The sequence below is a fragment of the Panicum virgatum genome, chromosome 7N, assembly GCF_016808335.1.
Source record: "Panicum virgatum strain AP13 chromosome 7N, P.virgatum_v5, whole genome shotgun sequence".
NCBI classification, from domain to species: Eukaryota; Viridiplantae; Streptophyta; class Magnoliopsida; order Poales; family Poaceae; genus Panicum; species Panicum virgatum.
Window position 1 is genome coordinate 4,309,771 of NC_053151.1, and position 27,945 is coordinate 4,337,715.

Genomic DNA, 27,945 nt, shown 5'->3' on the forward strand with positions numbered 1-27,945 from the left:
TGTAGGATCCTGGCACTCCATGTGTTAGAGTGCGCAGCGGAAATCGGCCCAGCCCACTATACCCACGAGCTGGAGCTCTATCAGGCCTGGTCCATCGGAGTCCAACCAACTAAGACCTCAGGCCTAACTCAACCTAAAAGACTAGCCTGATGGGTGAGAATTGTCTCACCTTATATGTTGTGCTCCTCCACCATCAATTTTTGATGTGGGACTAAATCTAACAACTTCCCCTGTCACACATCGGGCTCAACTATTCTATCACGTACCACTCATGTGATCTCCCGAAAGACATTCTAACAAGCCCTGAGTCCAACTCTCCAGTCACACACAACCCGTGTGACCTTCTGGAGACGTTCACGGGCTCCCCCGTAACCATGTGACCCCGGAGATTTTTCAGATTTTCCAACCTTCGGCTATGATAACACTTGTTAAAGTGCGCAGCGGAATTCAACCCGGCTCGCTATAACCACAAGCCGGTGTCCTACCAGGCCTATGGTCCACTAGAGCCCAACCAACCACGGCATCGGACCTAACTCAACCCAAAAGACTAACCTGATAGGTGAGGGTTGCGCCCACCTTATATGTTGTGCTCCCCCACCATCAATTTCGGACGTGGGACTAAATCTAACACCATGTATGCAAGGGCGGGGAGATCTACTTTGCTCAATCGTACCAAACCCAATCGGCGCACGTACGATGCGCTTGCCATGCCAGTCAATTTGACCTACAATTGACAAAAAAGGTAAAAGTTAAATTTCGGAGACTATCGGCTGGAAACTCGAAGATGTTACTGAGGCTGGAAACACCGTCCTAGGGAAAGCCGAGCTGCCCAAGTACTAGCCATGGCGAGTAGTCGGAGATGCTTTCCCACCAAGTTTAAAGGCTCAGAGGTAACAGAATCTGCCAGTGTACTTGCCAGAATAGAAGCATGAAGATGTTATTGAGGGTGGAAACACCATCCTAGGGCAAGCAAAGCTGCCCGAGTACTAGCCGTGTGAAGTAGTCATATATGCTTTCCCACCGAGTTCAAAGGATCGAAGGTAACAGAAGCTGCTCGTATACCTGCCGGAACAGAACCACGGAGATGTTACCGAAGGTTGGAACACTGTCCCATGGAAAGCAAAGCTGCCTGAGTACTGGCCGTGGCGAGTAGTCGAAGATGCTTTCCCACCGAGTTCAAAGGCTCAGAGGTAACAGAAATTGTCCGTGTACCGGCTGGAATAGAAGCACATAGATGTTACCGAAGGTGGGAAAATCGTCCCACGGAAAGCAAAGCTGCCCAAGTATTGGCCAAGACGAGTAGTCAAAGATGCTTTCCCACCGAGTTTAGTGTAAGATCGGATATGGTCTAGCACACAATGACTTAAAGTTTATATTGGTGAGGCTTAAAATGCTCTACATTCAATTGGGAGGTGGTTATTCGTGTTGCCAGAATCCGGGTGCTCAAAGAATTGGGGAGTTACAAGTTGTTCAGTGAAAGTGAACTTATGTTCGAGTGAAAGTGAACTTATGACTGTGCGAGTGTTCTCTCTATGTGCCGTTCACTGCCCTACGCAGAGGACCCATTCCCGTTTTTTTATAGTTCAAGGTGGGCCCATTTACAGAATGACTACCGACCTACTGGAGAGAGGGTGGTCGGCGGATTTCGTTGGTCGGAGCTACGTGCTTTTTCGTCAGTCAGACTGGGCGAGTGGTTTCTGACTGAGTTCCTTGATGATGGGCCGCTGTCATGTTCGCCATGGTTCGTTAGTCGGAGCGGGGCTCCTTAGAGGGGAGGTATGTCGACCGCTAGGGGGGGGCTTGCCCTTTCAACGCCCCCCGTGACGATACTATCCCGCGGCGGTCATGATAACGCCGTGCGTAGTGGCTTGAGCTGACGGCTCCTTCAGTTGCCCATCCCATAGGATGCGTAGGTGAAACATGGCAGTGGGCACTGTTACCTGTGTGGGTGCAGCGGCCTTTGTGTATGACGGGTCCGTGCGCTTCGTATACAGGTCGTGGTGTATGGGCAAAACCTTCCCCAGCGCGGTCGGGGGGGGGGGGGGGGGGGGGGGGGGCCGTGGACGGTCCGAACTTGGTCGGGACTCGCATGGTCAGATTGGTGGACCCTGGGCAACCCGGGTGACCCAACGCACGGTTATCTAGCCGTGGTGGGCTTAGGAGTTTCTTAGGATCATGAAAGTCAGGAATCCCATACATTTTTCTCGGAAGATTTTTTTCTTTATCTTTTAATATTTAAGATTCGTGTAAATCATCTCAACCGTTAAATTTTCTCAACTATAATTTTCTTCCTCCTCCTGCCCTCTTCCTCACCGTGCGCCGCCGCCGTCCCTGATCCTGCGCTCCGCCCGCCGCCGCGTGCTCGCCTCATCGCGAGTGCCACACACGCCTGCCTGATGCCTGCTGCTGCCCCGCATGCCTGCCACACGCTACAGCGCTGCTGGTCTCGCGGCACGCGGCGCATGCTGCTGCTGCTACCGCACACTGCCGCTGCTGCCCCGCGCTGCTGGCCTGCTGCTGCTGCCGCGCGCTGCCACGAATGTCTGCCGCGCCGCGCGTCGCGCCGCGCTGCGGCCCTGCTGCTGCCGCTGCGCGCTGCTGCTGCCGCGTGCTGCTACTGCGCCGCCGGGCACGCCGATGTCGGAGAAGAAACACCCCGTTCGCTGGAGAAGAAATCTTCAATATTTTTATTTTAGTATTTTCAACATTTTATATCTCCAATTTCAATATTTGTCTTCGCAGTTTTAACATTTTAAAAGCCAAATGTTGAACCTATTTTACAAAATATTGAGTTAACTTTACTAAAATATTGAATATATTTGCAGCAGATAATTGGGCCAAGTGAGTTTTAAAGATGAATGTCTTATTTATGTTCCACAAGATAGATAGGAGCCCCCATGAAGACTAGTTTATGTTCTGCTTTAGCGCTTATTATAGGCCCACTAAGGACCCTGGGTCCTTAGACCTGTCGGCGACGCAAATTTACTATCAGGTGGTCGGAACACCCACGTAATATTAGACCCACAATTAAAAGTAGCAAACTATAGCCAAAGTCAAAATCACCTTTTAAACTATAGTTTAGTTCATTTTACAACCCCCACCCCACAAACTATATCTTTTGATTCAAATTACCCCTTAATACAATTTGACTTTTTTATTTCTCCATACATAGGTGGAGTTTTAAGTTGAAATTTTAGAAGATGATAGTACACAATATAACATATGTTAGAAAAAATACATCTTAATTTTGTTTTATTATTTTGATAGCTTAGGATATTTAATAATAAATTAATCATTGGTATTCAAAATTATATGAAAAATAATGATGAAAAATTACAAAATATTTTATTAATACCTAATATGATGTCCATTACTATCTTGCAAATTTTGAAATTAAAATTCAATCTGTGTATGGAGAAATAAAAAAGATAAATTGTAATGAACTAAATCGCATAGTTTAGAGGATAAATTGAATCAAGTTATAGTTTATAAGATTATTTAGACTTGACTATACTTGAAAGGAGTAAATTAGACTTTTTTCTAAACAATATTACAATCTCTGGTGATGAATGGTCGACTCAAAGGGAATTCCACCAGACATAGGTACTAATTATATTCACTTGCAAAAAAAAGTTGATCCTGATTCATTTTTTGTTTGAGAAACACAGTACAGACGCAGATACTCACAAACACACACACTCAACCCTATGAATACACGCATGCAACCCTACCCCTATGAGCACCTCCGAGAGACTGAGCCAGCAAATCCTCGAGATTGACGAAATCACCACAGGTGCTTCGCTGTTGACGGGAACGTCGTCTACCACTGAAAGCACAAACACCGTTAAATCCTAGAAAATTCGCTCCCACAGAGAGTCGAACCCAGGACCTCAGGTGCTACTGAGGCTCATGTAACCACTAGGCTACAGGCCCTTTCGCAATCTTAATTCCATTGAAACACATGCAACAAAATTCTGTCACACGTTATATGTATACTCCCTCCATCTTAAAAAGACTACAACTCTCACTTCTTGAGAAATTAAATAATTTTAAGTTTAATCAAATTTATGCAAAAATTGATTAATATTTGTATTATAAAAATAAATATTATTAGATTAATTATGTACTATATGTTTATATTAAATTTTTTTGAATATATGAATACTAATAATACTTTATAAATTTAATCAAATATAAAATCGGGGTGGGGTGGGGTAGGCAGCGCCGTTGCGGTACGTCTCTGTTCACCTCCCGATAGAATGAAAGGACAGGAGAGAGGAGAGGAGAGGAGAGGCCGAGCAGCGGGCGGAGATGGGCGGCACAGCGGCGGGGACCAAGTGGATCCACCACATCCAGCGCCTCTGCGCGGCTAAGGTGTCAGCGGAGGCGGTGGAGCGGGGGCAGAGCCGGGTCATCGACGCCTCCCTCACCCTCATCCGTGAGCGGGCAAAGCTCAAGGTCAGTGCGTGCATCCATTCGCCGGCTCACTCCCTAAAATTCCCTTCTTTTCTCAGCCTTGTCCTGTTCCTACTAATACCCTACTGTTCTGTATCCGCGCTTGTTCTTCTGAATATTCTATTCCATGCAAATATGCGATTCGAGTCGATTGGGATGCTTCTTTTTGTCCCCATTTCGGCCCCATTAACGGCGATCAATCAGTAACCTTAAAAGAGAATCGGCAAAACTTTTTTTGTCCCGCATTTCGCCCTGAATGTCAGTCAGATATTGTCGATAGGAATCGGCACGAGTCTTCCCCCTCCCCCCCCTCTTTGTTTCTCCACATGTGGTGGTGATACGGTCTGGTTCCCTAATCAGCAGTGCTTCTATCCCTACCGAGTTGCATTCATTATACTACTAGAATACAAGTTAATTAATACAGCTGGAGCAAACAGATCTCTTAGTCAACAACAATTGCTGCTGCGGCTATTTCTTTCTTCTTTTGTAGTCATTGTTTATAGCTTTTTTTAGCTCAGGATGTGTCGGTGTCCTGACCCGGGGGGTCGGATCCCAACTAGTAAAATGCTGCGTGATTCCTCGTCCCAGATGATGATGCAAGAGGCAACACAGTAACGCACGGTTTATCCTGGTTCCGGCCACGGGGCCGTACGTCCAGCAAAGGGGATGTGCGAGGGCACTGTATTATCTTGCACCCGGAGTGCTTGTAGTAGGGGATACAAGCGAGGCGAGAGAGGGAGAAAGGCTCCCAGGTCTCTGCTAGAAGAGGGTTTGAACAGGGCGAATAGGGATGCCGGAGCGTTGGTGATGATGGATCTCGTCTAGGAGCGTTTGAGTGCCCTCCGAGAGAGAGAGCGTAAGAGCGCGCGAGAGCCCGTCTACTGGTAGCCCGCCTCCTCCTTTTATAGTCACAAGGAGGGGCGGCGCACATGAGTGGGCGTGGAAGTCGTCGTTTTTCCCTGAATCGCGGAGGTACAGTGGTCGGACACTTGTAGAAAGTACACTGTGGGAAGGCGGCGTGCGTCGCCATCGTCCTAGATATCGTCCTTGGTCCTGCGAAGATCGCGCCGGTCGTCCTGCAATGTCCCTGCAGACGGCGTGGTCGTCGCTGATGTATGGTCTTCTATATACGGCACGGTGGCATTCGGTGGGCCCTGCGGACCAGGGTCCTGCATGCACCAGCGGCAGTAGGGCGCGCGGCGGCCCCGGACCCCCTGGTCGGAGTGCGGGCGTGCACACTAGGAGGTCCGGGGGACGCGTGGAGGTCCCAGACTCCTCAAGGGGGGAGGTCCGGGGCTCCGCCCGTGCGTGCGGAGCGTCCCTCTCAGAGGGACACGTGACGTCGCCGGACCCCTTCCCCAGTGGGAGGCGAGTTCGGCTGGTCGGTGTCGGCAGAACAGTAACGGGAGCAGTACCGAGCCTGTCTTGTCTCGCGTCGCATGTCCTACAGTGCTGCTACAGCCTCCGGGATGGCGGAGCGGTGACCGAAGTCGGCGGATGGGACCCCGGTCACATCTACTGTGGGAGTGATGGCCTGACGCCGTCTGTCCTGGGCGCCGTGGCGGAGTGGCTGGCCTTTAATGCCTTTCGTACGGCGAGTGTTTGGGCAGCAGGGCTGTTTGTCTCTTGTGCCGAGGGGTGGCCTCGAGCGAGGCGGAGATGACTTACCCGCTCGAGGGTAGTTCCGCTACCCTCGAGCGAGGCGGAGATTGTCCAGCGGGACCGAGAGGGACCCTCGAGCGAGGCGGAGATCGTTCCGCGGGTTCGAGGGGGATGTGAATGGGCCGCATGCTGGGCTTCATTGAGTCCTTTCCTTTCTTTCGAATGGGAAGCAGGCCGTGGGCCTTCGTGGGCCCAGTTGCCTTAGCATGTGTTTGCGTTTTAAGGCGATCTTAGTACCCTGATTAGGGTGTCCCTAATTGTGGTACCCGACAGTAGCCCCCGAGGCTTTGGTCGAGTCAGGGGATTCGGCCAAAGGATAATTCGGCGATTTCCCCTTTGACGTGATCGGTCGACGCCGCGCACCCGCCAGACACGCCTGAGCGCCAGCCCGGCGGATGTGACAACTCACCGGTCGGGGTAGTATGCCCGCGGGAGGAGTACTTCGAGGCGCGCCTCTTTGTTTGTTTATTTGAAGGACAAGACGTGTCCGCGCGCTGAGGGGGGCCAGGGCGACTGCGGCACCCGCTGCCTAGCAGCTGGTGCTTTCATCGTGCTGTCCCGCACGTAGGGCCTTGGCCCTGGCATTCCTGGTTGCTTTGCGGCGCGCCGTTCGAGGGCAGCCGGCTAGGGCCGATGCTGCACCGCTTAGCGTCCAGGGGCTCAGCTCCACTTTATTTCGTTTGGTCGTGTCTCGGCGCGGTGACCGAAAGCATCTTTCTTTCGTGGAGTGCCGCGCCGTCACGGGCGATCCAAGCCTCCACCCTTCGATAGGCTTGAAGCTTGGTGCCCGGCGCAGCTATAAGTAGGGGTCGTGGGGTTCCCTTTCCTCTCCAACTTCCCCGCTCTGTCTTCTAGCATTACCCAAGTCTTAATGTTTTCCTTTGCCTTCCGCGGCAGGCCCCAGATGGGGTGGCCTGGCTCTTTTAGGCTTTGGCGCCAGAAGAATGCTTGCGAGCGGTGGGGGAAGACCGGAGAGGGCGTGCGCACCATCCCTCAGCTTCGGTGGGATCAGCAGAAGAGCATTGGGCCCGTGGGGTCCTGCTTCTGCGATGTCCCCTAGCCTGAAGGGGGATGGAGACGCCTGACCGTGGCGCTGGCGCCAGGTCTGGCGGCTGTTTTTCGCATCGTCCCCCCCCCCCCCCCCCCCCGCCCCCGGCAACAAGGTTGCTCTCGGGGAGACGGTGCGGAGGGTGATGTCCGCCAGCTCGACCCCCCGCGTGGTCTTCGGTGGAGGAGACGCTAGAAGAAGGCTTGCGAGGAGAGTGTCCCACTAGACCCGTGAGGTCCGGGGGCTGCTTCTCGCATCCCTAGCAGCCTAGCCGTCACGTCAGCCAGGGGCTCGGTGCCTTTCTTTGTCACTCGTTCCTCCCCAAGACAGGGAAAATTGCCACGTAGGTGGCAATGTGTTTGTATCTTTCGATGGCTTCGCGCCGGTAACCCTTTGTAATCTTTATTTGTATTGAGAAATAAAGTCCCCTTTCTCCTCTACGGGGAGGATTACCGAGGGTATAGGGGTGTACAGAGAGTTACGACCCTCGAATATGTGTGAAGTCTCCTTTGCGGGGGCGCGTCAGTGCACCCGCGGGTGTAGCCCCCGAGGCCTTGGAGGAGAGTTTGTGCTCGTCCAAGGGCTATAAATGTTGTCCCACTGGGTGGCCTTACTGGGCGGCCGTCCAGCATCTTTTTCAGCCGGCATCGGCACTCTTTCAGCCGGCCTCGGCACTCTCAGCGCTGGTACAGCGGCCCGGCATTCAGCTTAACCAGCAGGAGAGCGCACGTCAACAGCGGAGGGTTTGGTTAGACACGTGGAGCTTTACAATTGACGGTCGTCGACTTATTCGAGGGTGCGGTTTGAACCGTGGTGTGCGAGGAGCCCGCGAGCCCAGGCCCGTGTGAAGGCGTTCAGGGGAACCCTCGACTTCGATTACGACCCTCATCGCCCTTCCGCGGGGAGGAGGGGTGAAGCGCACCATGCTACCCATGCCCGAGCCGCGAGCTATGGCTGCTTCAGTGAGCTATTAGCGGGTTGTTCAAGCGGACGTCCGTGCCCCGTTCGATAGGGGTCGGGTCGTGGTCCATAGACACATCACATAAAGCTGGCCTTGAACACTGCGTAGGATGTCTCAAACTCCGCATTCGAGGGTGGCTTGTACGGCCCATCCCTGCAGTCCCTGACTCTGGTGATCTGGGGTGCCTGTCGAACCTCCGAAAGGATAGGTTTCGAACCCCTGATCAGTAAGGCCTCGAAATGCGATTCCTTCGAGGGTAAAGAGACCCCTGAAGGAATATTCCGTCTTGATTCGAAAACGACGCAGAGTCGCGAGTCACGCACGCGAGTCTTCCGCTGGTAGTGGGCGACGTGGCCCGATTTGGGTGGAGCGGTGCGGGCGCGCCTTTCCAGGCGACAGCCTCGGGCAGACGAAGCGGCGGGAGCGACGGCTGACGGATGGGATAGCGCAACAGTCGCGCCGCGCCCGCCGGTTTCCGTGTCGCAGTTATCACTGCGTGCGCGCGTGGGAGACTCCGCGGTCGTGGGGCCCAGCCGTCAGCGATAGCGAAATCTACCGCATTCAATGTGGTAGATTTGGGCCGTGGCTGCGGCTGCGCCCGTCATGGTGAATAAAAATGAGAAGAAAAGGGGGGTTTGGGCTCACCTGGCCATTTGCCTTCATCCTGCTTCGCCTTCTCCGCCTCCCCTGCATCCTGAGCCCGCAGCCAAGAGCGGAAGGAGGAAGAAGAAGAAGGAGAGAGAGAGAAAGGGAGAAAGAGAACCTTAGCCATCCTAGAGCCTTCTCTCCCACATTCCCCCTCGAATCGAAGAAATGTCGGACATCCAGGAGCCTTTGCCGTGGGGGAAGTCCTCCACCACCGTGGCGGTCCTGGAGCAGTTGGTCGCCGACCGGCTGCTGCCGCGGATCACCGACTTGGGGGCACCGGCATGGATTTCCCCGCATCCGGACGAGACCGAGCCGAAGCCCCCGCATGGCTACGTCGTGAGCTTCGTGCGCCTTCACGAGCGAGGCTTCGGCGTCCCCGTCAGCAGATTTATGCGGGCTGTTGTGCGACTATTACGGAGCGGAGCTGCACAACTTCAGCCCCAACGCCATCTCGCAGGCGGCGGTCTTCGTCGCCGTCTGTGAGGGGTACCTTGGGATAGAGGTGCACTGGGATCTCTGGATCCACCTGTTCCAGGGCGAACTCTTCGTCGACAGCGGGCGGGGCCAACCGAGGCGGTTTGCGCGCGCCGGCGGCCTGACGTTCCACGTGCGTCACTCCCGGAGGAACCTCTACATCCACAGCAAGATGACGACAAACAACGCCGGGTGGAGCCGAGGGTGGTTCTACCTTCGGAACTACCGTGGCGCGCTCCCGGCGTTCACCAACAGGGTGCTCCGGGAGCGACCGGCGAAGTGGGATTGGGGGGTGTCACCCCAGGCGCAACAGGACAAGCTCGAGGGCCTCACCAATGCGCTGGCGCACCTTTCGAGGAAGGGGTTGACGGCGGCGGCCGTCATCGCGAACTTCCATCGGCAGAGGGTGATCCCTCTCGTGGAGAGGGCCCTGCCGATTTTCCAGCTCACCCCCGGGAGCTCGGTGGAGGGCTCGAGGACGTCGAACAAGCTGCTTTCCCACACCACCGCCGCCCGGAGGGCGAAGTACGCGGTGGCGGAGTTCCCTCAGAATCCCGAGGATCTCTGGAGGATCAAGATGCGCCCCGAGCCAGGGTACATTTCTCTGGTAAGTTTTGACTTCGGATCCGGCGTGTGTAGTGTAGCCCTCTTTTCCTGACTCCATCCCGGGCGTGCTTTGCAGGGGTTGAGGAGCGGCATCTCGAAGCCCCCGGTCCCGAAACAACGCCTAATCAACCACCTCCACGCGGAGAAGATGAAAATGCGGAAGGATGCGGCGGAGGCAAAGGTCGAGAGGAAGAGGAAAAGGAAGGCAAAGCACGACAAAGCGTGCAAGCTCGCTCGCGCGGAGGGAAAAACGTGGCCCGCCACGCCCGAGTCCTCGGAGGAGGACGAGGAGGTGGTCTCGGACGCCGAGGACCACGCTCCGAGGGGCGACGGGGAAGCTGCGGGTGCGAGCCCCCCGCCGTTCTACCTGTGGGACGATGACGAAGGGGAGCCAGCGGCGGCGGCGGAGAAAAGGGCTGTGGTAGAGTCTTCGGTGCACCCATCCCTCGAGGGGGCTGAGCGGGGGTCGTCGGCTCTGGCAGCCGATGAGGAGACGCCCACGCCCTAGGTGCTGGTCCTTGGCGAAGAGGCTGCGGCGGGCGAGGAGTCGTCCGTGCTGGCAGCCTCGAGTCACCAGGCCGAGACGAGGGGGCGCCCTAGGGGCAATCTTCGAGGGGCGGCTCGGTGACTCGAGCCCGAAGAAGCGCCACGAGGAAGCGGAGCATGAGTGCTCGATCCGGGTAAGCAAACTTCGGTTTCGTTTTTGTTGTATGTTTGGTGGATCTCTCGATCCCGTTATCCTCAACTTGTGTTCCTTGATTTCCAGCCCCGGGGCCGTCGCCAAGGATGCGGTGCAGCTTGCCCCGGCTAAGTCCCTCAAGACCGGGGCGCGCAGCACGCCGCACACGGCGACGCAGCCCCTGCCTGCCGTGGACCTCGAGGTGGCGGCCGCGAAGCTGCGGGAGGCCATGGCTCGAGGGGCCCAGGCGGCCCAGCAAGCCCGAGCACAAGAGGAGGGTGACGCCGGCCAGAGCGGTGCCGAAGCGGCCGCTCAGGCTGCCGACGCCGAGGAGGCCGGCTAAGGCGGCGTGGACGGCACCACCCTAGCAGTCACTGAAGTTGAGGCCGGTCGTGGCGACGCGGCCAGCGCCGCCCGACCGGATACGGAAGGAGAAACTGGAGGGAGCGTGCAGGAGCGCCCTGCCGGCCAAGAAGAGAAGGACACCCTCGTCCCCGAGCCCCCGAGGGTCGAGGGCGAGGGCGTCGCAGGGGAAGAGACGGTGCAAGGGGCACCAGTGGTGGAGGGATCCCCCGTCTCGGAGCCCAACGAGGCCCGGGACGAGGGTATTGTCGCGGTAGTGCCCGTGCCAACGGCGCAAGGGAGCGTGACGGCGGTGGTGGAGCTGCCGGATAGCAGCGAGGAGTATGGGAACTCGATGGACATCGACCCCACTGCTGTGGCAAGCGCCGCCGCGCACATTGCCGAGTTCACGTCGGCCAGCGCGAGTGTGCTCGAGGCGGGGGCGTCCGAGGGGCCCCATCATGGGGCAATCGTCCCGTTTGGGCCCCCCTCGGAGTTTCTCCGCAAGGAGCAAGAGGAGGAGGAGGCCTGGAACGCGCAGATGAGCATTGGTCGCGAGATCTTGGAAGCCCTCAACCGCGCCTTCAAGCTCCACCAGAATGCAGATTACCAGGTCAGCCAGGTAAACATTCCCTCGAAATTTGCTCGGATTCGGTTTATCTTTAATGTGTCTTCACCCACGTGTTTCGTCTTTCAGCGGCTGAGGGAATTCTCGCGCGAGAAGAGCGCTGAGATGACCCGGATGTACTCCCAGATGAGCCAGCTTGGGCAGCACAATGCCGAGCTAGTGCTCAAGAACATTGAAGCCAACACGAAAATGGCGGATCTGGGAGCGCGTCAGCAGGCGCTAGAGGAGAATTTGGCACGGGTTGCCGGTGAGCGGGACGTCCAGAGGGCGGCGGCGGAGCAGAAGGCCCAGGAGGCCGAGGCACAAGCTGCCGAGCTGCAACGCCTCCGGACGGCGCTCGAGGAGAAGGCTCGGGAAGCTAAGGCGCAGAGCGCCGAGCTACAGCGCCTCGGGGCATCGCTCGAGCAGCAAAAGACCGAGCTTCTCCACAAGGAGGTGGCCATAGCTGCGCTCATCGGGACCCTCTGGGAAATGGGCGAGGCCCTCGAGGGGAAGGAGGTGGCCCTCCAGAACGTTGGAGCCATTCTTAGGGAGAAGGAAGCCTGCTTGTCCACGCTCGAAGAGGCCACCCAGACCCAGAAGGAGGAGGCACAGAGGAACATCACGGGTGAGTACCTTCGAGTTTTGGTCGATTTGTTTCTTTTCGTAGCTTAAATTGCTTTCCTTTGTCCAGAGCTGAGGCAGAAGGTGGCGGACGAAACCGCGGCGAAGGAAGTGGTCCACACCGCGCTCACGGCGGCACAGATGGAGTTTGCTGAGCTGGAGCAGACCGCTGTGAGCGTGTGTCAAGAGCTCGAGGGGGAGGGTGCCGTCTCGGGCAGTTCGGTGATCAGCCGCCTGCGCGCGCTAGGCGGCCGGATTGCCGAACACGCCAAGAGCACCTTCCGCCTCGGTGTCTTGCGGGCTCTCGCCGTGGCCTCGACGCATTACCTCATGGATCTCCAGAGGGTGTCGTCAGGGTACGTCGTTCCCGATGATGCTGATGCGGACGCCGCGTCGGTCATCATGGACAAAGCCGACGCAGCCGCGGAGGGGTTCGCCACCGTCCTCGCCGAGAAGCTCGAGGCAGACATCCCTCCCATCGCCGAATTCGACGCCACTGAAGACCCGCAAGGGGGGGATGGTAGCCTGTAGGAAAACTGGGTCCCGAAGCCCATGTAAATAGATTAGTGATTATTGTAATCGCACTTTGTAATCGTACCTTATGAATATAAGAGATTTTTGTTGAATCGACTGTGTGGCCCATCGAGGCCTTGTGTGTTTGAACCTATGTTTCTTTACTTTATTTCCGTGTTTTTGTATGCGATTTAGATAAACGTCTGCGAGGAAATTTCGCGTTCATAGGCAATATAGGCGTAGGGTGGTGAGGGGGGTGCCGTATCCCGGAGGCGTAGGCGGCCCCACGACTCGGCCGGCCCCGTACCGTAGTTGCTTACGCCTCGCGTCCGTTTTTTCCAAGGATACGAGAAGCTTAGGGGCGAGACGGAAATATTTCGAAAAAACATTGGTGATTTTTGGGGACGTTCGGGGGTTCCCCCCGTAGTAGCCCCCGAGGGAGGCTTGGCTTTGCCGAGGGTAAAGCCAAGCATACCTCAATGTTCGTGTGCATCCGAGCCCTCGAGGGTCTGGAAGGTTCCCAAAAATAAACAAGCAAAGCGTACTTCTTTATTATTTCGGGAAATTGAAAATGCGGACACAAACAATGTACGAAAAGTTCGAAATTCTAAGGATAGAAGCGACGTAGCTGTTGTATGTTCCAAGCGTTGGTGAGGACTTCGCCTTTGTCGTTCGCCAGCTTGTACGTGCCGGGTTTTAACACCTCGGCGATTATGTACGGTCCTTCCCATGGAGGTGAGAGCTTGTGGCGGCCCCTGTTGTCCTGTCGAAGCCTCAGCACCAAGTCCCCTTCGTTGAGGTCTCGGCGCCGGATCCTCTGCGCTTGATACCTTCATAAAGACTGCTGGTAGTGCGCAGAGTGGAGGAGCGCCACGTCTCGAGCCTCATCCACTCGGTCCAGCGAGTCTTTGCGAGCTTGCTGGTTTTGTTGCTCTTGGTATGCCTTGAGCCTTGGCGATCCATACTCCAAGTCAGTGGGGAGTATGGCCTCGGCGCCATAGACGAGGAAGAACGGGGAAAAGCCCGTGGCTCTGCTTGTGGTCGTCCTCAGGCTCCAAATGACCGAGGGTAGCTCCGTGAGCCATCTCCGGCCAAACTTGTTCAGCTTGTTGAAGATCCTTGGCTTCAGTCCTTGGAGGATCATGCCATTGGCACGCTCCACTTGCCCGTTCGTCTGTGGGTGTGCCACAGCCGACCAGCCCACACGTATGTGGAAACTGTCGCAGAACGCCAAGAGCTTCTTGCCTATGAACTGGGTGCCGTTGTCGGTGATGATCGAGTTCGGGACCCCGAACCTGAAGACGATGTCGGTGAAGAATTGGACTGCTTGCTCGGATTTGATCTTGCCGATGGGTCGAGCCTCGATTCACTTGGAGAATTTGTCGACCGCCACCAGCAAGTGGGTGAAGCCCCCGGGCGCCTTCTGCAGCGGACCGACGAGGTCTAGTCCCCACACGGCAAACGGCCACGTGATGGGGATGGTCTGCAGAGCATGGGCCGGGAGGTGTGTTTTTCGCGCATAGAACTGGCAACCCTCGCAGGTCCGCACAACGTCGGTGGCGTCGGCGACCGCGGTGGGCCAATAAAAACCTTGCCGAAACGCGTTACCCACTAGGGTGCGCGGCGCAGCGTGATGGCCGCAGACGCCGGCGTGGATGTCGCGGATCAGCTCCTTACCCTCGGGGACGGGGATGCATCGCTGCATGACGCCCGAGGGACTGCGCTTGTATAGCACGTTGTCAATTAGAACGAATGACTTGGCCCTCCTGGCGAGGCACCGCGCCTGAGCGCGGTTCGAGGGTAGGGCCCCTCGAATCATCCAGTCAAGGTACTGGACGCGCCAGTCTCGCGAAGTGGGGGCCTCGTCGACTTCCATTGCTTCGACCTCGTCCGCGGAGGTGGTCTCAAAGTCAATGTTCATGGGCTCGACCCCGTCTGCCGGGAGGTTCCCTCCGGGGGACCCGGTGGACGAGGGGCCCGGCTCCGCCGGATCTTTGAATTCGGCGGAGGGCTTGGTGATGTCGCGAGCGAAGACGTTCGGGGGGACGGTGGTCCGCCCCGACGCGATCTTGGCTAATTCGTCGGCATCTTCGTTGTACTTGCGCGGGACATGATTGAGCTCTAAGCCGTCGAACTTGTCTTCGAGGCGGCGCACTGCATTGCAGTATGCCTCCATCTTTGGGTCGTGGCAGCTAGATTCCTTCATCACTTGGTCGACGACGAGTTGAGAGTCGCCGCGCACGTCGAGACGTTTGACGCCGAGCTCGATGGCGATGCGGAGGCCGCTGAGAAGGGCCTCGTACTCCGCCATGTTGTTCGAAGCAGGGAAATGCAAGCGTATCACGTACCGCATGTGTTCTCCGAGGGGTGAGATGAAGAGGAGGCCGGCACCGGCGCCGGTTTTCATCACCGATCCGTCGAAGAACATAGTCCAGCATTTGCCCTGGATTTGTGGTGGGGGTAGCTGAGTGTCCGTCCACTCAGCCACAAAGTCAGCCAAAATTTGGGACTTGATCGCCTTGCGGGGGGCGTAGGTGAGTGTCTCTCCCATCAGCTCCGCAGACCATTTGGCGATTCTACCCTCGGCTTCCCGGTTGTGGGCTATCTCTCCCAAAGGAAAAGACGAGACCACGGTGACGGGATGGGCCTCGAAGTAGTGGCGCAGCTTGCGCTGAGCCAGAACCACTGCGTAAAGCAGCTTCTGAATCTGCGGATAGCGTGTCTTAGTTTCAGACAACACCTCGCTGATGTAATACACCGGCCGCTGGACGGGCAATGCATGGCCCTCCTCTTGTCTTTCGACTACGATCACCGCGCTGACCACTTGGGTCGTCACAGCTACGTACAGGTAGAGAGGCTCGCCGTCCGTGGGTGGTGTGAGAATGGGGGCACGAGTGAGTGATGCCTTCAGCCTTTCGAGGGCTTCTTGAGCTTTGGGGGTCCACGTGAAGTGCTCGGTTTTCCTCAAGAGTCGATACAGGGGTAAGCCTTTTTCGCCGAGACGCGAGATGAACCGGCTAAGGGACGCTAGGCATCCCATGACCCTCTGTACCCCCTTTAGGTCTCGGATCGGTCCCATCCGAGTGATGCCCGAGACTTTGTCAGGGTTGGGTTCGATGCCCTGCTGGGAGACAATGAAGCCCAAGAGCATGCCTCGAGGCACCCCGAACACGCACTTCTCAGGGTTAAGTTTTACCCCTTTGGCCCGTAGGCAATCGAATGCGATCCTGAGATCAGCAACCAGGTCGTCCGCCTTCCTGGATTTTACAACGATGTCATCGACATATGCCTCTACGCTGCGCCCGAGATGGTCTCCGAAAACGTGGAGCATACACCGCTGGTATGTGGCTCCGGCGTTTCTGAGGCCAAAGGGCATCGTAACGTAGCAGTACATGCCAAAAGGTGTGATAAAAGAAGTCGCGAGCTGGTCGGACTCTTTCATCTTTATTTGGTGGTAACCGGAATAAGCATCAAGAAAGGATAGGAGTTCACATCCCGCAGTAGTATCTACGATCTGATCAATTCGTGGCAAAGGAAAGGGAACCTTCGGACATGTCTTATTTAAACTAGTGTAATCTACACACATCCTCCATTTTCCACTCTTTTTCTTTACTAATACTGGATTAGCTAGCCACTCGGGATGGAATACCTCTTTGATGAATCCGGCCGCCAGAAGTTTCTGCAACTCTTCGCCGATCGCCCGGCGCTTGAGCTCGTCGAAGCGTCGTAGGCGCTGCTTCACCGGCTTGGAGTTGGGTCGGACATCAAGGGAGTGCTCGGCGACCTCCCTCGGTATGCCAGGCATGTTCGAGGGGCTCCACGCAAAGATGTCTGCGTTGGCGCAGAGGAAATCGACGAGCACCACTTCCTATTTGCCGTCGAGGGTGGCGCTAATCTGCAACGCCTTGTCGTCGGAGTGGCTCGGATCGAGGGGCACCTTCTTGATGCCTTCGGCGGGTTCGAAGCTCTCGGCGTGTCGGTGCGTGGAGTCCAAGGCCTCGCTTGCCATTTTGTCGAGGGTGGCTGCGAGGGCCTCGTCCTCCGCTTGAGCCTCCGCGCGCTCAACGCACTCAACGTCGCACTCGTAGGCGTGCTCGAACGAAGAGCCGATGGTGATGACGCCCTTTGGACCCGGCATTTTGAGCTTGAGGTAGGTGTAGTTGGGGATGGCCATGAACTTGGCGTAGCAAGGATGACCAAGGATGGCATGGTAGGATCCTCGAAACCCCACCACCTCAAAAGTGAGTACCTCCTTACGGAAGTTAGCTGCCGTGCCGAAACAGACAGGCAGATCGATCTGGCCGAGGGGTTGGACTCGCTTTCCCGGCGCGACGCCGTGGAATGGCGGCTTGCTGGGTCAGAGCTTGTCCAGTCCGATCCCCATGAGCTCCAAGGTGTGGGCGTACATGATGTTGAGGCTGCTGCCTCCGTACATGAGCACCTTGGAGAAGCGGGTGTTGCCGACGATGGGGTCGACAACGAGCGGGTAGCGTCCCGGATGTGGGACGTAGTCGGGGTGGTCCTCGCGGCCAAAGGAAATAGTATCCTTCGACCAATCGAGGTAGGATGGCACAGCCTTGGTGACGGAGAATACTTCCCGGCGCTCGCTCTTGCGCTGCCGAGAAGTCATGTTCGTTGTTGCTCCTCCGAAGATGAAGAAGGTGTTTTCCACTGGGGGGAACTCGTCATCTCCACCTTTGTCGCCCGCATCCTTCTTCTTGTTTTCGTCGCGATGCACGACGCGGTTGTAATACTTCTTGAGCATTTCACACTGCTCGAGGGTATGATTGACCGGGCCCTTGTGGTAAGGGCACGGCTTTTTAAGCATGTCGTCGAATTGGCCACCGCCACCTCGAGGGGGGCCTCGAGGTCCTTTGCGATCCGGGGCGGCAGCGAAGGCCTCCTCGGAGTCCTCTGCCTGCCCCGAGCCGCGCTGGTTCGGTGGGACCGGCTTTTTTTCCTTCCTCCCCCGCTTCTGTTTCTTGGCGGGGGCGTTGGGCTTGACGTTGCTGCCCTCCACGGGCGCATCGTCCTTGCGCTTGTTCGACTTGTCGTCGAAGATGGCACCAACAGCCTCCTCGCCGGCGGCATAGTTGGTGGCAGCGTCGAACAACTCATTGGTGTTGACGGGTCGGCTTCTCACGAGCTCATGCACCAGGTTCCTGCACGTCGTACCCTCGAGGAAAGCGTTGATGACCTCGACGTGGGTGACGCTGGGGAGCTCGGTGCACTGCTTGGAGAAGCATCGCACGTAGTCACGCAGGGACTCGCGGGGCTTCTGGCGACACCCTTTGAGGTCCCAGGAGTTCCCAGGCACACGTACGTGCCCTGGAAATTGCCCACGAAGATATGGACCAAGTCGGCCCAGTTGTGGATCTGATCCGCAGGCAGGTGCTCGAGCCACGTTCGTGTGGCGCGGGGCATCTGCCGTCGATGACGTTGCGGGCGTCGCCGTCGCCAGCATGCCCGCGAGTGTCGCGGATTCGCTCCCTTAAGGGAACTCTCCCGATGCGCTCGTGCATCGAGGGTGCCTTCGCACCGAGCGCTACGGTTGCCTTGCCCTTCCCTGCTGGTAGGGTGTGCACAGAAACCTCGCGGTCCTGGTGCGCAGGCCCGCCAGGCTGCTCCGGGGCTTTCGAGCGTATACGAGACGCAGAACTCTCGGCCTGCTGCACGGCAGCTTGCTCGATGAGCTCCTGTGCCTCGCGGCGCAAGTTGCGGCCCGAAGGCGTCGATGGCTCGGGCATAGCTTGAAGTAGATAGGCCGCAGCGACGAGTTTTTCGCCGGCCGTCTTCAGTTCCGGGGTTTTGTCGACGTTGTCGTCGGCTAGGATGCGCTCCTGAGGTTGCTGGCGCTGCTCGTCGAGCTTGGCTTGAAGCTCGTTGAGCTGCGCCAGCTGAGCTTGTCGCGCCGCCGAGCTTGACGAGGAAGGGGCTGCAAGCGGGACCACCGGTTGGTTTGCCTGCGCGTCCGCCCCGCCGTTCCCGTCGTTGCTCGGGGCGTTGTCGTCTTGCCCGTCCGCGAGCTGGACCATGAAGCACTCCCGGGAAGGATCGAAATCCCCCTCGCTGGAGTCTTCGGAGCTGGTGAGGCAGTAAGCCGTCGCCAGCTAGAACGAGCGAAGAGTGTCGGGGTCACGAACCCCGGAGTAGTCCTCGGCCTCCTCGGCGTGAAGTTGTTCATGAAGAAGTCGACGTCGTCGATGATCGAGCTCGCCGTCCCGGGGTAGAGTTCGTCAGTAGACGATGCAATGAGGCGGCGGATCGATAGAAGATGATGACCCGGCAGATCCTCATACTCGGTGAAGTTAGTGCTGATTGAAGAGGTGTAGGTGCGAGCGGCAGTGTTGCGCATCCCAAAGGGGAAGAGCGACGGCGAGGTCGAGCCCCCCCTGAGAGACACCGATGCTGCAGCAGGTGATGTTGCCGGCGCAGATGGCGCCGAGGCACATGATGACGAAACGGTGGCCCCGTTGGCCATGATGCTGAGTTGTGACATGCCAGCCTCGACCCATGTGGGGGAGCTGTGGCGTGCCGCACGACGCCGCTCCGCGCGTGCTCGTCGCGAACGCTGACCCGAGCGCCTGTTGCGCTGGGCTGGCGAGGTCGGGATGATGGGGTTGCGTCTGGGCGAGAGCAGCCGCATGAGGTAACCGTTGCCGGTTGCTCCGAATTCGAGACTACCGAACCAGATCACAAATCCCGCTGGGAGCGGATCCGAAACACCCATGGGGTATAGGTTAGATCTGCCTGCCATCCCTGAAGATCAAAATGGGAACAAGAGAGAAAAAATGTCACGCAGTGCCCCTACCTGGCGCGCCAACTATCGGTGTCCCGACCCGGGGGGGCGGATCCCAACTAGTAAAATGCTGTGTGATTCCTCGTCCCAGATGATGATGCAAGAGGCAACACAGTAACGCACGGTTTATCCTGGTTCCGGCCACAGGGTCGTACGTCCAGCAAAGGGGGTGTGCGAGGGCACTGTATTATCTTGCACCCGGAGTGCTTGTAGTAGGGGATACAAGCGAGGCGAGAGAGGGAGGAAGGCTCCCAGGGCTCTGCTAGAAGAGGGTTTGAACAGGGCGAATAGGGATGCCGGAGCATTGGTGATGATGGATCTCGTCTAGGAGTGTTTGAGTGCCCTCCGAGAGAGAGAGCGTAAGAGCGCGTGAGAGCCCGTCTACCGGTAGCCCGCCTCCTCCTTTTATAGTCACAAGGAGGGGCGGCGCACATGAGTGGGCGTGGAAGTCGTCGTTTTTCCCTGAATCGCGGGGGTACAGTAGTCGGACACTTGTAGGAAGTACACTGTGGGAAGGCGGCGTGCGTCGCCATCGTCCTAGATATCGTCCTTGGTCCTGCGAAGATCGCGTCAGTCGTCCTGCAACGTCCCTGCAGGCGGCGTGGTCGTCGCTGATGTATGGTCTTCTATATACGGTGCGGTGGCATTCGGTGGGCCCTACGGACCAGGGTCCTGCATGCACCAGCGGCAGTAGGGCGCGCGGCGGCCCCGGACCCCCTGGTCGGAGTGCGGGCGTGCACACTAGGAGGTCCGGGGGACGCGTGGAGGTCCCAGACTCCTCAAGGGGGGAGGACCGGGGCTCCGCCCGTGCGTGCTAAGCGTCCCTCTCGGAGGGACACGTGACGTCGCCGGACCCCTTCCCCAGTGGGAGGCGAGTTCGGCTGGTCGGTGTCCTGCAGTGCTGCTACAGCCTCCGGGATGGCGGAGCGGTGACCGAAGTCGGCGGATGGGACCCCGGTCACATCTACTGTGGGAGTGATGGCCTGATGCCGCCTGTCCTGGGCGCCGTGGCGGAGTGGCTGGCCTTTAATGCCTTCGTACGGCGAGTGTTTGGGCAGCAGGGCTGTTTGTCTCTTGTGCCGAGGGGTGGCCTCGAGCGAGGCAGAGATGACTTACCCGCTCGAGGGTAGTTCCGCTGCCCTCAAGCGAGGCGGAGATTGTCCAGCGGGCCCGAGAGGGACTCTCGAGCGAGGCGGAGATCGTTCCGTGGGTTCGAGGGGGGGTGTGAATGGGCCGCATGCTGGGCTTCTTTGAGTCCTTTCCTTTCTTTCGAATGGGAAGCAGGCCATGGGCCTTCGTGGGCCCAGTTGCCTTAGCATGTGTTTGCGTTTTAAGGCGATCTTAGTACCCTGATTAGGGTGTCCCTAATTGTGGTACCCGACATGATGGGTACTAATTAGAAGGGAACATGCCAGCGTTACACCAAAAATTGATACTGATTTGCCGCTATGCTTTTGCATGTTACTCTTTACATGCAATGCAAGAAAGGTGCAGAAGCTAATATTAGTAGACTTAAAACCACCCAATTGTTTATTTGTTCAGTTTGAGTTAAGCACGGTCCCATGTGATTGACTGATTACTACAGTGCAGTTTGGTCTGGCCCTCATTCACAATTTGTAAACACCTGCTACTGTGGTTACAATTTGTGTGCTGTGTTTTTTTACCCTTGACTATTAGTTGGGAAAAACCATCTGAGGCCTCAGTATGTTTGGAAACTTGCTTTAGACATATGCAGTTTGAGTCTTTTTAAACCTGTAACACGGTTCTCTAGTGCTACCATGATTAAGATAGGATAAGAAAGCTGCCATGTTATGAGAAAAGGCCCAATTATTTATTCACTTCAGCAGGAATTCAGCATCCTGATAGTTAAAAAAGTGTTTCATTTCGAAAGCAGGGACATCTGACAGAAGAGTGTAGAAAATTTCCTAGTCATAAAGTAAAATTTTACTTCTGTTTTGTTCTTTACTATGTTCCGTTTGTGAATAAGTCCCAGTTCTGTTTGATAGTTACATCTGATACACCTCTAAAAACAGTTTGGCTTTTTTCTTTCATCATTAGGAAAAAGAATCTGAGGCCTATGCAGGCACTTGTTTTCAATTTATCTAGCTGTCTTTCAGGACCTGTAACATGGTTCTTTAATAACAACATGGGTAAGATGTGGTCAAAGCTGACATGCACAGTCTCAGTACATTATTTGCTTCAATAAGGAACCTATGGCTCTGCTAGTTAAAAATTGTTCCGTTTGAAAGGGCAAGTCTCATGCGTAACGTTGCCACATCTGAACAGAGGGTGTGCAAATAGTTTATTATTCTGTAAATACCTTTTTTCTTCTTTTCTAAGTGCTTACTCTGTTCATGTTTGTGATTAAACCCCTGTTCTCATTTATAGGTACATCTAATCAGATCAAGGAAAAGCTTTATACTTCAATGAACAACAAGTTAGCGCTTCTTCAGAAAAAAAAAAGCTTCCTGCTATTTTGTTGTAATGTGTACTTATACTTGGGTAGGCAGAGTTGCTGCGTGCTCTGGGTGGCGTGAAAGCTTCAGCATCACTTTTAGGGGTCCCTCTTGGTCACAACTCATCCTTTCTACAAGGCCCTGCATTTGCTCCTCCCCGCATAAGGGAGGCCATTTGGTGTGGAAGCACAAACTCTAGCACAGAAGAAGGTACGATTAATACAATTGAACATAGAGTAGCATGCATAAAATGTTTGAAACATTACAATAAAAAGCATGGTTTTCCTGCTAAACAGGCAAAGAATTGAATGATCCTCGGGTGCTAACTGATGTTGGTGATGTCCCTATTCAAGAGATCCGTTGACTGTGGTGTCGAAGATGACAGATTGATGCATGTAATTAGTGAGTCTGTCAAAACAGTGATGGAGGAGGTAAACATATCATCCCATGGAGATTGCTTCGTAATCTTTTTTTTCTTGATTATTCGAGATACTTACCTATTTATAGGTATCATTTAGTAGTACACTGTCTACAGTGTTATCTCGGAAACTGGAAATTGGCCCTAATACAGTCATACTCATTTTTGTAAAAGTTCTGGTTTTCTATTTGGGTTCACATATTTATTCAGAGTGGCACATTGTTGTGTAGGAGCCTCTTCGACCGTTGGTGTTAGGAGGCGATCACTCAATATCCTATCCAGTGGTTAGAGCTGTGTCTGAAAAGCTTGGAGGACCTGTTGACATTCTTCATCTTGACGCACATCCAGATATCTATGATTGTTTTGAAGGAAACACTTTATTCACATGCCTCTTCATTTGCCAGAATAATGGAAGGTGGTTATGCCAGGAGACTTCTACAGGTAATTGTGTTATTTCATCTCTGCATTCCGAGTTCAAGTAAAATATCAATACCAATATCTATTTGGTTTCATGAAGTTGATGGATACTTCCAATATCCATCAATTTTGTATTAGGCCAAGGGCTATCATGGTTTCAACAATGCCTGACTGGATCTCACTAAACTTTTACTACGCTACAACTGCAATAAGTTTTCTTCCCTTGATTGAGTAGGCTTGAGATTTTGATGCCTTTGATTTTGCAAGCTGCTCTCCTGTCACTAGCATGAATACCAATTTGTTATCATGTTTCTGTTGCCCCTATTGTGAACCCAATGTGTTTCAGGTTGGATTAAGATCGATTACGAAAGAAGGACGTGACCAAGGGAAGAGATTTGGCGTGGAACAGTATGAGATGCGGACCTTCTCAAAGGACTGCGAGAAGCTTGAGAATCTGGTAACATACTTTAGTATGATAACGTTAATGTCAGTTTGCAAGGGATTCCAGTTTTAATTGCCAACTTAAGTTGATATACTCAATTAACAATTCTTTGATGCATATCTTAATTTTAAAATTAAAATGAATTGTGATAACCTATGTGATCCTTGTATTTCTGTAATTTGCAGATCATCAGTGACCTAAACTCATTTCAATGTTCTGTTTCCCTGCAGAAACTTGGGGAAGGCGTAAAAGGAGTGTATGTGTCAGTTGATGTGGACTGCCTTGACCCGGCGTTTGCTCCTGGTGTCTCTCATATTGAGCCCGGGGGCCTCTCATTTCGCGACGTGCTCAACATCCTCCAGAATCTGCAGGGCGATGTTGTTGCCGCCGATGTGGTGGAGTTCAACCCGCAGCGCAACACGGTGGATGGGATGGCAGCTATGGTTGCTGCGAAGCTGGTCCGGGAGCTCACTGCTAAGATCTCCAAGTGAACCAGTGAGGATGGCACCATCTTGACTCTGAAAGTTGATTGTTTCCTGGCATGCTGGCTGGATGAGGCATGGCGGATTTGACATGTGACAAGGATATGTTCATTAGGTTGCAGTAATACTGGAAAGCAATAATTGGAAAGTTGTCTCAATGTAGCATGGGCTAGAATCTTGGTGGTGTGCTATGCTCATGCATATACATATACTAGACCAGATGCTCTAATAGTCAGTAAGTTTCTTAATATTTGGATTGATCAGGCAGCGGGGAATACTGGACCATATCACTATTGTTCATTTTCTTAAATATTTTTTTTCTCAAAAAAAAAAGAATCTGGTATACTTTGGGGAAAAAATAGAGTCATTACCAAAAAATAAATCCACAAAATGTGAGCCCTGAAGCACCGGCCGGTAGCAGTGAGGAAGGAGAAAATCTGACGAGCTCAGCTATGGGCACCACCGCCGGGGAGCCTCCGGCGGTCCACCCGGCCGTGCTTTTCATCCGCCGCCCGGGCGCGCCCTTCTCCAACGCGATGCACCAGCGCTTCGGCGTCCTGGACTCGGTGGCCTCTGGCGAGCCGCTCGCCGCTTTCCTCGCCGCCGCCGCAGCCATGCCCGACCCGCCCCGCGCCGCAGTCATCATGGGAGGCGGCGTCGTCCGTGCGGACGCCTCGTTCCTCGACGCCGTCCCCTCCATCCGCTGCCTCGTCAGCACGGCCGCGGGCGTCGACCACATCGACCTTGCCGAGTGCGCGCGCCGCGGCGTCGCCGTCGCCAACTCCGGGACCGTCTACTCCGCCGACGTCGCCGACCACGCCGTTGGCATGCTCGTCGACGTGATCCGGCGCGTGTCGGCGGCAGAGCGATTCGTCCGGCGTGGTCTCTGGCCGGTGCAGGGGGACTACGCTCTCGGATCCACGGTGAGCTCTTGACTTGGTGATTTCCTCACCGAAATCTGTACTAGTCCTAACGCAATATGGTACGGTGCTGGACGAATTGAATCAATACTTGACCCTCTCGTCGCCTTCAGTAGATTCGTTTCAGGAATCAGGATGGAGTTTGATGCTTTCAAATCTCAATTAGGTGGATGTAATTCATGTAATTTCGAATTTGCATCCGAATCTGAGGTGTTTGTTGCTTTCAGCTGCGTGGCAAGCGCGTTGGAATCATCGGCTTCGGGAACATTGGATCACTGATCGCAAAGAGGCTTGAAGCCATTGGCTGTGTCATCCACTACAACTCCAGAGGACCCAAGGATTCAGTGGCTTACAAGTACTTTCCTGATGTCCATGATCTTGCCTCTGAATCAGAAGTGCTTGTTGTTGCATGCGCACTGAACAAGGAGACACGCCACGTTGTCAGCAAGGATGTTTTGGAGGCCCTAGGAACGGATGGGATTGTCATAAACATTGGTCGAGGAGCAAGCATCGACGAGGCGGAGCTGGTCATAGCTCTGAAAGAGGGAAGGATTGCAGGAGCTGGCCTTGATGTCTTCGAGAATGAACCCGCGGTGCCATCTGATCTCCTGTCCATGGACAATGTTGTTCTGACGCCCCATTCAGCGGTTTTCACATTGGAGTCGAGGTCAGACCTGTGTGAGCACTTGATATGCAACCTTGAAGCTTTCTTCTCCGGTAAGCCGTTGCTCACGCCGGTACTTCCCTGACAAAGCAAGTCATATCGCAGGTCAGTCGATCAGTCCAACCAATCGCAGGTTGAAATGCTTCATTTTTTCACAATATTTTTGCTCACAGGTAGATGCATGGTTACGGGCCGTTTAGTCAATATTTACGCTGTTCCAAAGTGTACTGTTTGTACTCTGAAAATAAATATTTTCAGTTACTGTAAAAAAATTAAGCGTACAAAATGGTTCCTTATAAGATGAAAGGGATTAGCATGCTAAAAAGCTGGATAGTAGTACAACCTTGTTCCACTGCATCTAAAAGGCGTATCACTGCTTAACTTGAGGGGCTTCTCTCCAAGACCTTGTCTCATCAAGATGTTCTGTAAAAGATCCCTCTATTCATAGTACCAACGCTAAAGCCATTTTCGTGTTTTCGACCCATGCATCAAAAGCCATCCACAGCACTGAATTCAAAAGAGCATGTATGCACGACAATTTAATTAATATGATCTGATATTTTGAGTACTTGATGGCCGTGAGAATTGAGTTCTTCACCAACATTTCGATGGGGTTCACAAATTTTGGATGGCATGCAATCTAATTCCGGAATATATCAGCACTGCAGCTGTAGTTCCTTGCTCTTTGACATGCCTTATGTTAATTTGTTCATGATTTATATGTGATCTATGATAGAATATGAATGCTATCATTTTCTCAAAGAATAATTAATTGAGAAAAGTGTTGTGATACCCTTCCTCAATGTTTTCCTAGTGAATGCAACACATATGAACATTTGGAGAACGGTGTTTGAATGCTCGGCAGGAATTTTGTAAGAATCCAAAGAGATAAAGGAAATTTTGTCGGAATGTACATGCAAGAAACAGAGGAAATTTTTAGGAATGTCTTTGCAAGAAGCAGAGGAAATTTTGTGAACATCTCATGTTAAAGTTCCAGTAGTGGCAGTCTACTATGATGCGAGTTTGAATTTTTAGGTTGCTCAACTGATGATAATATTTACATCACCTGATGCCCATCTCATCTATTTTCACGCAACGTGAAGTAGAAGAATGTTTGATGCATTTTTTTTATCTACAAGTACTTTGCTTTTCGTGCAGTCAGTCATGGCTAAAGACTAATGAAAGTTACATTCTTTTTCTTCAGACCCCAGCTATGTGCGTAGTGATTCACGAACGGCACGTTATTTCGCTGATGTTTGTTATTTAGATTCCCAAAATAGTGTATCAGATTTTGCTCGTTACAGACTTGCAATCCATTATCAACTGTGGTAGCTAGATCGGTGTTCAGATATGTGTGGCAAATTTGCTTGCTATGTTGTGACTTGGTAGAAGTTTCAAAACTTATTTGGTGCTGATGACAGCGGGATGTTTTCAAATTAAAAGGTAACTGTTTTAAAATATGTGGCACCATGTGTGTTGGTACGGAATCTGCTGCTGCATCTGCATGTCCCACTAATCAAATTTATTATTGCTAGGCTGAAACGCTCATGAGAGCAGATTGCCTCGTTATTTGAGCTGGTACAGTAATCTTATCGATCGCTATAGTCAGATGAGGTGAAGGAAAGAGCCTAACGAGCTTGTCGCCACATCCTCTAATTCCTTCCTCTAAAAATAATATTATGTCTTAATTATGAAAATAATTTTGGAGAAGCTTATTTATATGTAGCCCGCCTCCGTTAAAAAGGCCAAACCCAGAAAATCCCAACTCGTCCCCATAGATGGCTCCAAATATATATACTGCACTTAGGGTTTTCATCCTCACTCATCCCTCTCCTCCCCTCCCTCTCTCTCTCCCATGGTGCGGCGGCCTGGCGGCGGGTGGTGGGTGGCATGGGCGAGGCCCTACACTGGCCGAGCTCCTCCACCTCACCTCTCCCCTTCACTGGGGAGGGGCCAAGGAGCGGCGAGGGAGGCGCTCGCGCCGCTCATGGAGGGCCTAGATCCGGCGGCTGCAGGGTCGGATCCAGTGGTTGCGCGCGGCGCAGAGCTCAATGGTGCGGGCTGGGCAACGTGGAGCTCGACGGCAAGGGGCTCGGCGGTGCGGGCTCGGCGGCAGCGGAGCTTGGCGGCGCCGGAGCTCGGTGGAGCGGGCTCGGCTGCGGTAGGGCTCAGCGCCACGAGGTTCGGCCATGCGGAGCTCGGCAGAGCGGGGCTTGGCGGTGCGGAGCTGGGCGGTGGGCGCGGCTGCAAGCTGCGGCGGGCGCGATCACGTGCGGCGCCCAGTGGCGGTAGCCGGTGCGATGGAGATGGGCTTGGCAGGTCCAAGATGGGCCCGACGGGCTTTTTTTAAATGATTTTGATTAACCAAGGCGGGTAGTAGATTTCTATAAAAAAATTGCAAAAATAGCCTCGTTTTGCCCGCCTTGGTAAAGATTTCTGTAGTAGTGTTCGCCGCGTGTCACTGCTGCCCAGTCGACTCATGCCGCTTCGCCCCACCGTCTCCCTCTCCTCTCTGCATCTGCGATGCCTCGAGCTCTGGGGGCTGCACCATGGCTGAGCTCGCCCGAACTGGCCGCCATCTCTTCCGCACCTAAGCAGCGGATCGGGCACGACAGAGGAGGAGCATGGGCCGGCACGGACGCAGGGGACCAAATGGCTAGAGGCGAGGCGGGACCGGCAAGGCGCATAGCGCTACTCCTCTATCCCGCTAAGAATAGTGGATCCAGGA

At 54.4% G+C, this 27,945-nt stretch overlaps 1 protein-coding gene and 1 pseudogene across 2 annotated transcripts; both read left to right on the plus strand.

The window, feature by feature from the left end:
* Positions 1–4,267: 4,267 nt before the first annotated feature.
* Positions 4,268–23,886, plus strand: LOC120682364 (annotated as a pseudogene).
* A 131-nt stretch (positions 23,887–24,017) lies between these two features.
* LOC120682366 (glyoxylate/hydroxypyruvate reductase HPR3-like) lies at positions 24,018–26,584 on the plus strand. Of its 2 annotated transcripts, none has more exons than XM_039964227.1 (3): positions 24,018–24,556; positions 24,781–25,322; positions 26,422–26,584. In XM_039964227.1, exons 1-2 carry the CDS (start codon positions 24,086–24,088, stop codon positions 25,300–25,302), a joined length of 993 nt encoding a protein of 330 aa, XP_039820161.1. In that variant the 5' UTR covers positions 24,018–24,085; the 3' UTR covers positions 25,303–25,322; positions 26,422–26,584. The 2 variants fall into 2 exon arrangements, with proteins under 2 accessions (XP_039820161.1, XP_039820160.1); XM_039964226.1 differs by lacking the exon at positions 26,422–26,584 and adding an exon at positions 26,032–26,378.
* Positions 26,585–27,945: the final 1,361 nt, after the last annotated feature.

What these genes read in the sequence shown, in the direction of transcription:
- LOC120682366 (XM_039964227.1), top strand. Translation starts at nt 24,086, where the DNA reads ATGGGCACCACCGCCGGGGAGCCTCCGGCGGTCCACCCGGCCGTGCTT. An exon ending in ACTACGCTCTCGGATCCACG is followed by an intron (nt 24,557 to 24,780) that starts GTGAGCTCTTGA and finishes TGTTGCTTTCAG; the next exon opens with CTGCGTGGCAAGCGCGTTGG.